This window comes from Chanos chanos, chromosome 10 (genome assembly GCF_902362185.1).
Source record: "Chanos chanos chromosome 10, fChaCha1.1, whole genome shotgun sequence".
Lineage (NCBI taxonomy): Eukaryota > Metazoa > Chordata > Actinopteri > Gonorynchiformes > Chanidae > Chanos > Chanos chanos.
The window spans coordinates 1,042,501-1,052,500 of NC_044504.1; the positions used below are offsets into that span (position 1 = coordinate 1,042,501).

A 10,000-nucleotide genomic window follows, 5' to 3' on the forward strand; every position below is an offset into this window, starting at 1 on the left:
CCTGCCCACATTTTTGCCCACAAAGAGAATAAAGATATTTATTTATGGTTTATTTATGAGAATAAAGTTGTAATTTTACGAGAAAAAGTCATAATATTACGAGAACAAAGTTGTAATTTTAGGCTACGTGTTATTTTAGAGGGGAAATATCAGAAGAGCAGCCTGCTGCAATGTGGTGCTGATGTGACAAAAGTTTAAGTATTTCGTCATTGGTGAAATTTTCACACCCAAACCACGTCCGTGCGACAGAAGTAGCCCCTCTTTTAAGAATGAGGCCCTCGTTTTGTTTTGGCTGGTTGGAGTCTTTCTCCTGTTCGGAATTATCCCATTCTGTGTCATGTTCACTGTCCTCCATGTTTGTTTGTGTCGCCTTCATGCAATTTTCCTGCCTGCATCCGTTCTCCTGTGTGTAGCTACCCGATTTTCCTGGCTCCCCAATTTTCCTCGAAAGTATGAAAGCCCGGAAGTCCGGTCTGCAACACGCAAGAATAGTTTACGACACTATCCAATTTGCATGGTGTTTTTATAACATTACATCATATTTCTGCGTCCCTGCCCAATTTACAATCTTTTATTACGTCATATTTCATAACTATGCTAATGTTTATGCTCTGCTATGTTAATATGCTACGCCTACAGAGAATCTTTGAAAAAAAAAAAAACCAGTACCTCAGTAATATTATCAGTATAGGCTAACACCCCTTATCTCAATGAAAACACTATGTGTTCTTTGTGCCGTAAAGTGTTTACGCATGAGCAGTACAGATCTGGCATTTCCGGAACATGTCGTATGATGTGCGCATGCTTCAGATACTGCGCATGAGTATTGCAGTTTGGACTTTCGTACTTTCGTATTTCTGGCAAAATCGGGCAGCGCTCAAAATCAACTGCACATGTGTGTTGCAGACCGGACTACCGGAATTTCGTACTTCCGGGGAAAATCAGGGCGCAAGGAAAATTGGGCAGCTACACTATGCGGTGTGAAAGAATGCAAATGACAAAAAATATTGCTGTAAAGTGTGTGAATTACGACACAACGAAATAAACGATGGAGCACAATATGAAACTATAGAGGTTTTTCTATCATCACACGATATATATCGTCATATTGCACAGCCCTAGGAAGAACCTACTGGAAAAAGATGTTATGGGTTTGCTGAGGAGGAAGACATTAACAGCAGAGATTATCACAGAATCAAACACCCTGAGGAGCAGACGGAAGCAGCAAACTTTTGAACTGAAACAGCTGAGTTGGAAACAGAGCAGCAGAGTTGGAAACAGGCAACAGAACTGAGGCGTATGCCATCATAACTCGTACCTCTGCCCCTCCTGGTCTCTCTCTCTCTCTCATAACTCGTACCTCTGCCCCTCCTGGTCTCTCTCTCTCTCTCATAACTCGTACCTCTGCCCCTCCTGCTCTCTCTGTCTTCTTGCTTTTTGTTTTGGTTACAGTTGTCCCAAGACGTGCGATGCACTGTTATTCGTCTGATAGTGTAATATTGTTACCAGTCATATCACTGCCACATTCATGTTCAAACTTCAGTCATAAATGTCCTCCTTTGGATGCTGTTTCTTAATAAGTCTAATCATACAATAGTTTTCTCTTCACTTTTAGTGTTTATTATTGTTGTGATAACAGTCTTAAATTAAACTTCAATACAATTGGGACTGAAAAAGTGTTACAAAGTCATAACTTTAATTTACCTAAACCTGTAGGTACTCTGAACAGTAATGACTGTGTTATAGTAACGCCCGTGTCCATCGCTGGTCTGTTACAGAGGTTGACTGTCCCCAGCAGTTGTCCTGCAAGTTTTGCAAGTTTACTGAAGAGTTGCTGGCTCACAGATCCAAAGGTAAGACGAGACAGTGAAGGTGACCCAGAGAGGAGGACTCAGTAAACCGTATGATCACGTCATGTTTTGGGTGTAATTTGGTTTTATAATGGTAATAAGTTCTCAGTAGGGCTATGGAGTCGGTACACAAAACCTTCGACTCTGACTCCGTCACCGACTCCTCAGTTTGTATTTAGACTAATTATATTTCCTATATTGACTGAGAGCACACAACATACAAGGCATTTCATCACTGCCAACCTAAATCCTCAGGCTACTTTTTAGCACCCTCACCTGTTAAAGTTTGGGTTTGAGGGCTAGAGCTCTGCCACTGTGGCTTTTTTATATTAATATTAAACATAAAACTCCCAAAATTTAAAAAAAAAGCTATATTTTTATCAAAAGGTTATAAAGTAAAAGTATATTAAAGAAATAAACGGTAGAAAATGCTATAAACGAAACTCAGGAACGTCTTTCTTCACCAGTTCAAAAATCTGAAGTACAGATTTAAAAGTTCAAACTAAAAAAAAAACTGAACACTTAACAAATGACAGTTTTAAAAGAAATAAACTCAATTAGGTACATAACCCTTCCTTTTCCAGATTGAGGCATTTAAGTTAATGGAACATGAAAGATTACATTAAATGAAATTAAAATTATATTTTAAAAGATTGAGTAGTTTATCCCTACAAAATCTTTAAAGAAACATTGTATGTGTAGAATAGGGGTTAAATCAAAAATCCAATTTACTAACAACATTTATAATTTTATATGAAACTGTTTGCTGAGTCCTGCTGTCTAGCCCAGGCCCAAACATAAGCGTGTAAGTCCGCAGGCCTAGCTTAGGGGGGGTGGATTTATCCGGTGAGCACAGGCCTAAACCGATATCACACCTCTGATTTTTGGGGGTGGACTTATCCGGTGATCACAGGTTTAAACCGATATCACACCTCTGATTTTTGGGGGTGGACTTATCCGGTGATCACAGGTTTAAACCGATATCACACCTCTGATTTGTGGGGGTGGACATATCCGCCAGATTGACGTGTACGTCGGCAGACGCGGTATGTTTAGTCAGAGTCGGTGCGTTTTTACTGACTCCGACTCCAGTGACCCGTTGATTGCTTCCGACTCCACGGCACTGGTTTTAAGTCCGGTAAAGGTTGTATGCTTGTATGTGTCTGGTTCATTTTCACTGTGTAACATGGTAACTCATGGATTTAATGCTGCAATCTACACTACCCCCTTCTCTCTCACTGTGCTAACCCTAACCCTAACCCTGACCCTAACCCCGACCTCAGCCCTAACCCTGACCCTGTAGGGCCTTACCTAACCGTAACCGTCATCTGTATCTTACTATGTGTAGGCAGTAGAACTGCAGCTCAACAAATGAGTCAGCGTCGGATTATAGCGGAGTCACTGGAACTGAATCAGGTGTGTGAATGCGGTATTCTGAGCCGTGGCAGTGGGGTTAAGGCTGTGTTTCTGTTGTTCTAGGACCGGCCCGTGTTCAAACAGATCCTCACCACTCTCGATTCCATGTGCAAGGACAGCCAGCTCCCTGACCAGTGCAACTCCTTCTTACAGAACAAAGCTGAGTGGAGGTACTTCACAGTGCTACATCTCATTCCTGTGTGTGTGTGTGTGTGTCTATGTGTGTGTGTGTCTGTGTGTGTGTGTGTCTGTGTGTGTGTGCATGTGGGCCTGTCTGCATGTGTGTGTGTGTGTGTGTGTGTGTGTGTGTGTGTGTGTGTGTGTACGCTTGCCTGCATGTGCGTGTGTGTTTGCCTGTCTGCATGTGTGTGTGTGTGTGTTTGTGTGTGTGTGTTTATGTGTGCTGCTTATCAAGATCAACACAGCAAAGTGGAAACCACAGCAGAATCTCCGCTGATTGTGGCCACAGATATGTTGTGCTGTGTCATGGGTGTGTGTCAAATAGAAAATCTGGGCTCTGAGTGTCTGAGTGTGAGTGTGTATCTGAGTGTCTGAGTGTGTATCTGAGTGTCTGAGTGTGTATCTGAGTGTGAGTGTGTATCTGAGTGTCTGAGTGTGTATCTGAGTGTGAGTGTGTATCTGAGTGTCTGAGTTTGTATCTGATTGTCTGAGTATGTGTGTGTATCTGAGTGTCTGAGTGTGTGTGTGTATCTGAGTGTCTGAGTGTGTGTGTGTGTATCTGAGTGTCTGTGTGTGTGTTTAATCTCCCACCCACACACCACAGACATCCCCGCTGTCTGAGACCTTCAGGACCTGCTCAGCTGACATGTCAGGGACGACACAAACCTGACAGTCCTGTTAAGACGCTGTTATACTGTGACGTCAACACAGTGCCATTACACTCACGCTTAGGGCGCGCTTGACTGGCTGCAGTCTTCTCCTAAACGATAGGTGTCGCTGCTGAGCAAAATACAATCCACACCACTGATACAGCAGTAAGAAAAGGTAAAATAATGCAAAAGAAGGTTGCTTGTCCGCCGAAATACCTGATAAAATCGCAACAAACCCCTTGTTGATGCAACCAAAAACTGTTTCCATCAACCAGTAGCCTATTATTTTACCCTAGGCCAGTGATGGACCGTGAAAGTCATGCCTGTTCACGTCCAAAAATAAATTTTGCGACCGTAGAGATGCCCATAAAGCCAGACCTGATCACAGACTCCTGCCTCCAGCGCCTCCATTCTGCTATGCGCCGCGTGCACCAGGTTACGAAAATCGAGAGGTGCACGACCAGCCGAAACGACACCAAAGCGCACCGCCTTGCGCAAGGGTGGCAACGGCGAGTATAACCCAGGCTTTACATTCATCATCAGAGCCCTCTGAGGCCCCACTGGCCTCTCAGAACTGTCAGTAACCCTCTCGGTCTGTTGTCGTTTCACACACGGGATGAACTGTCTACCCTGTGTAGTGCTGAAAGGTATGGCATTCGAGACGCATGCGTCGTGAAGGAAAGTTCATGTCTGTCACATGTAGCAGTGCGGCATGGGATAAAGAGTTAAAGAGCTCTTCAGTGAAGCAGAGAGACCATGTCCTGGGCATTGTGCTGAAACAGACCCTGGGGCTGTTAGAATGGATGAAGTCTATATTAAGAATGCCTGGACACAGTCCAGTGGACCATGAAGTACGGGGACTCCTTCCCGTTTCCTTCAGCTGTGTGAAAGAGAGAGAGAGAGAGAGAGAGAGAGAGGGTGGATCAAAGAAGGGAAGGAACAATGTAAGAAGGGAGTGAAAGAGGAAGGAGAGTGAGAGTAGTAATGAAGGGAGGGGTGTGGAGGAAACATGTCGCGTTTAAAAACGAAAAAATAAAATTCAAACTCAAAATTTCCAGGGCATTTTTCAGCAGAGCAGAGCATAAGGAAATGACTGAAGTGAATGAGGAAAGCAAACTGATTTTAGAGAAGAATGCTGAGTGGGAGGACCAGGCTGTGTCACGCGCCTCCTTTCTGAATCATATCAGTGAGAGTGAACCGTATGGCCTCTGACATAGTGTACCACAGAGTGCCACCTGCTGGTCACTGTACACCACAGCAACCTCACGACTCAGCTGAGCTGCGTACGGACACCTCACACAACATCACATGCTCCTGTCCCTCAACATTATTTACACCTCAAAAATGATCCATACTGTGTTTTGATGTGAGTGTTTCTTTTTGTGGGATGGTCAGTGGGAATGGATAAGTGGATAAACTATGCTAGATTTGCTGTGTGAGTCAGGAATGCTGTGCTGTGTCTGTACAGACAAACACTGGGTTTTAAATGAGTGTGTGATGAGTTGAGCCACTGTGCCTGCTCTAAGTCACTAGTCTGATAGGAAGAGAGGGTAGTGAGGCGTGTCTGGGGTGTGTGTGTGTGTATGTGCGTGTGCGCGCGCGCGCGCGTGTGTGTGAGTGTGTGTGCGCGTGCGTGCGTGCTTGCGCGTGTGCATGTGCGTGTGTGCGTGCGTGTGTGTGTGCATGCGTGTGTGCGTGTGTGTTTTAAACACTGTCCCTGCTGTGTGTGTGTGGACTCAGATGTGAGATCGAGGCCACGCTGGACAGACTGAAGAGACTGGAGAGAGACCTGAGCACTAAAGAGCAGGAGCTGAAAGAACGAGAGCGCAGGCTGAGAATGTGGGAACGTAAACTGGTGGAGCAGTCCCACACACCAGTGAGTCCACTCTAACCAGTCCTCCACATACCCACCACTGTCACGTTAGCCATACCCTGCACCGAAAAGCCTTCACACTTACTGTCATGAGTATGTCCAAACTGCAGTCATACTCGCCTCTATCAGCTGTAAGACACTACACACGCGCTTTGTCTCATAAAGTGATGTTCTGCAGTAACATTTATATATGACATTGTGCTAACAAGTCTAATGAGCTGTATACATAGCATAGTGTTAGCATGAATGCTAACGCTGAAATGTTCGGCATGTCATGACAGCTTTATTCAAACTGAACTAATATCATATTGATTTCACTGGTATTATCATTAGTGCATTATGAATGAATAGCCTTAAGTGTATTCAGTGTGACCGAAAAGCACGGTCTCCCTTCTGCAGTGCAGTTAGAATCCAGGACTAAAACACCAGCTTTCAAATTTAACCCTGGCCACTGACTTGGCTCCTGTTTTAAGAGGCGATAGCCAGAGTGTCTAAGTTCTGATCTGTGTGAACTGAACTGAATGGAAACTGAGTTGAGTGTGCGGTCAGTGAGACTGCGGTTGTCATGCCGATCTCTGAATGAATATTTCATATTTGTCGTAATTTATTGTTTCTGGTCTCTGTGTATGAATTTTCTCTGTTACTCTGTAGTTTGAGCCAGAGTTTGTCACATTAACATGTTCTCATAGTCTCTCCAGTGTGTTTTAGCTTGACATTCATGTTTAAAGGAAAGACCAAAAAAAAACCCCCCCACGCTGAATCACCGCCGCCTCTGCAGACATTTCTGGTCGTTATTTTTCTCCCTTGGCAGATAAATCAGTATTAGTGCCGCTTATGAAACGTGGGAATGTTTACTGACTGGAACTCTAAACCGTTTCTCTGACCTTCTCTGTTTTCTGTGCAATTTCTAACTTTTTACCACCAGATTTAACTGAAAATTTCTTTTTTCTCTGAAATGTATTTTTCTTTGAGGAAATCTTTTCTTTTTCTCTGTTCTTTTTCTTTGCTGTCACCGGAATCTAATTTTCTGATCATGTTTTCCTCTTTCCCTCTCTCTCTCTCTCTCTCTCTCTCTCTCACTGTCTCTCTCTCTATCTTCCTGTCTCTCCTCGTGTGTCTTTGTGGTGTCTCTGTCTCTGTTTCTTTGTTTCTCTCTCTCAGCTCTTCCTGCCCCTGGGCTCAGAGGCAGTCTCTGAGAGTAAGACTGAGGAGTCAGACAGCTCTGAGCTTTCATGTCACATCTCTGTGTGTGCTAACCGTGCGGCCCTGCCATTTGACCTGCCTGCCGTGATGAGGGGCTTTGGGGAGGTTTTTGCTCTGGACTTTGGGAACCCTGTTCTTCACTCGGGAATGCAAATCGGCATACAGTCCCAGCAGAACTTCAGCCAAACCAGCACTCTCCGTCAGGGCCGAAAAATCATTACAGCCACTGCCGCCTTTGATTGGTCCGATGACAGCGATTAGATCTATTCTGATTGGACAGTCAGGGTGAAGGGAGCCTGTTATGTTGCCTTGTGTCAGATGCTGTGGCCTTAGAGCGTGTTTTATGCTAAATAGCCTTACTCATAATAACATTGTAGCAACACATGTGTCATGCAGCACAACATCACTAACAGTAACGTCATAGTAACACAAGTTGTGCACACACAAACAAAATCATTCTATGGTTTCATGGCAAACTTTTTTTCTTACCAATTGCGTTATTTATTTACAAATATTTACAGTGCACCTTTTTTTTTTATAAATAACTTATATGTATAACAGTGAAGCATTAGTATAGAATTAGAGCCTGTGTGTTGCAGGGTCGAGCTGTTAGGCGAGTGTGAGGTTTTTTTTTTCTGTTTCTATGTATAGAGTGTATTAGCCAGTCTGCCTGACGCCTCCAGGGTTCTTATGGATGTCACTAATGCCAGATGAAGTGGATGTATAGCAGCATGCTGAGAAGAAAAAGCCCCAGGAGTGAGCAGAGCTTTTATGATGAAGTGACATTTCGCTGACATTAAGATTGGCCAATTTGTGTGGAGCGGCGCCGCTGTGATGGAGACAGACGCTGAGCTGAGCGAGAACCAGACTAACTCTGGGTAGACCAGAGGAAGAGGAGGCAACTCTTCCTGTTATTGTCCTGCCGGACTGCCAGCCTCCCTGCCCGTCTCTGGATCCGTCACACTCTCTTTTTTAGCCTTGTAACGGTGTGTCTCATTTTGCTCCGGTCAGATCCCTTCCCTTACATCCAGTCCAGCTCAAATATGACTTTCACACTAGCAGCTGTGTTGGATTGAGAAATTTAGTACTTCATTGAGCTGCTGGCCAGATCCCCAGTCGTATGAGTTTTAGAGTTCAGTGTGGGTGTGTGTGCCTGTGTAGAAGACGCATGCCAACATATGAAAGGAACAGTGAACCAGAACTAATCATTTAAGTTCGTTTTGATCGTGTGATGATTTAAGGCATGTTTGTGTTTGCTCTTTTTAACTCAACACCATTTCGTTTGTATTCAGGGGTGACTATACTGAGGGGCCGATCATGTAGGGTTAGAGTTGAGCGATGAGTAAAGGGACAGTCTGTCAAGATCACCCATAGCCTGTTATCTTGGGCCCAGGGAGATGGACGCATCCCCATGTGATGTCCAGTCTTGATAGCATATAAGGTTATGAGGTTATCTGTTTTCATCAGTAGGCAGTAAGTAATGTAAAACTTTGGTGTTATCTTTAACAAAGGGTTACTTTCATTTTGCAGCCTCCCAAACCCAGTATTAATGCAAGAGTCAGTGTCTGCAGTCATGCAGTCCATGCCTGGACCAGTGGTCTGACCTCCCCCGCCCTCCTTTTAATGGTACTCTATACAAAGAACCAAAGATGATCAATTCCATTGGCAGGAGACCGGTTAACCAGGCTTGTCCAGTCACAGTCTGTATCGTGTAGATGCGGCTCACAAACTAACATGTAGCCGCAACGTCAGGTTTTGCTGATTATGTCAATAATCAGCAATGTTTATGTTTAGGTGTGTATTAGGGGTTTAGGTAAATCTCTGATGGAGAAGTAGAGGTGTGTTTGATGGCTTAATTTACGAGATTCAACTTTTAAACCAAATGTTTAGCTAATGCCTGATTGGCCCTCTGGATTGCTTTGATTCATGTGGCCTCAATTTCCAGAGAAACTGAAATGTTTCTAATGACCTGTTTTCTAATACAAATTGATTTTCTGACTTCTGTGACTACATTATGCCACTAACATTATGTCAGGGACGAGACCTGTCTGTGGGTACATTGCTTTGGCTGCATGAGTTCAGTCCGTGGGAACGTAACGGGACACGCCTGCGTCAGGCAATAACCTTCAGTTGCATCATTTACCGAGGAAAGGTCGGTTGTTTTTATGACACTTTAAAGTGTCGTTCACATGACTACACAGGGTCATTTGCGGTGCCTGGGCTGACCTGCCCTAGAGTCTTATTCTGAGGGGATTTCACTGGTACTATACACTTGTCTTTCTTTCTCAAATCTTTCCTCAATCTTTTCTTTTTCTCCTACACTCCTTTTTCAATAAACTTACATTCTCCTTTTCCTGTGGTTTCTGCCCTTGTTCTTTCTGCTGTCTATAGCTTTAAAAATGTATCCGATCACTGAAAAAAGTGTGTTTTTCATGTTGGTGTTTGGACAGGCCACGCACACAGAGTAGAATCTTTTGTTGTTGTTGTTGTTGTTGTTTTTTTACTTCAGCTTGTGTAAAGGGAATTTTTTTTTCTGGGAACCATGTTTGTATGACTAATGTTAAAACATCATCTTTTTCTTGTAGCAGATATAAGCATTTCTATGGTAAAGTATGTAAAATATGGCTGCATGTTTGGTCTCAAACCCTGATGAACTCAAACACACTCAGTCAGATCACCATGGATCCAAACCTCCACAGGATACCAGAGTTCACAAATGAAATGATCACAGATGTCTTTCATGAGACATTACTAGATTTAGGATCGTGGGTGGAGCTTCCATATCATTGTCACTGTGCTTTGACTGAATGCAGTGATGTTTTGTCTCT

General features: G+C 43.8%; 1 protein-coding gene across 3 annotated transcripts in view; it reads left to right on the plus strand.

Annotated features, from left to right (window-relative positions):
* map3k20a (mitogen-activated protein kinase kinase kinase 20a) overlaps positions 1 to 10,000 on the plus strand; it is a 29,248-nt gene that overhangs the window by 12,477 nt on the left and 6,771 nt on the right. For all 3 annotated transcript variants that reach the window (XM_030786918.1, XM_030786920.1, XM_030786919.1), the window contains exons 9-11: positions 1,779 to 1,853; positions 3,330 to 3,436; positions 5,837 to 5,972. In XM_030786918.1, coding sequence (XP_030642778.1) covers positions 1,779 to 1,853; positions 3,330 to 3,436; positions 5,837 to 5,972 — 318 coding nt within the window. The remainder of the gene's footprint in view (positions 1 to 1,778; positions 1,854 to 3,329; positions 3,437 to 5,836; positions 5,973 to 10,000) is intronic.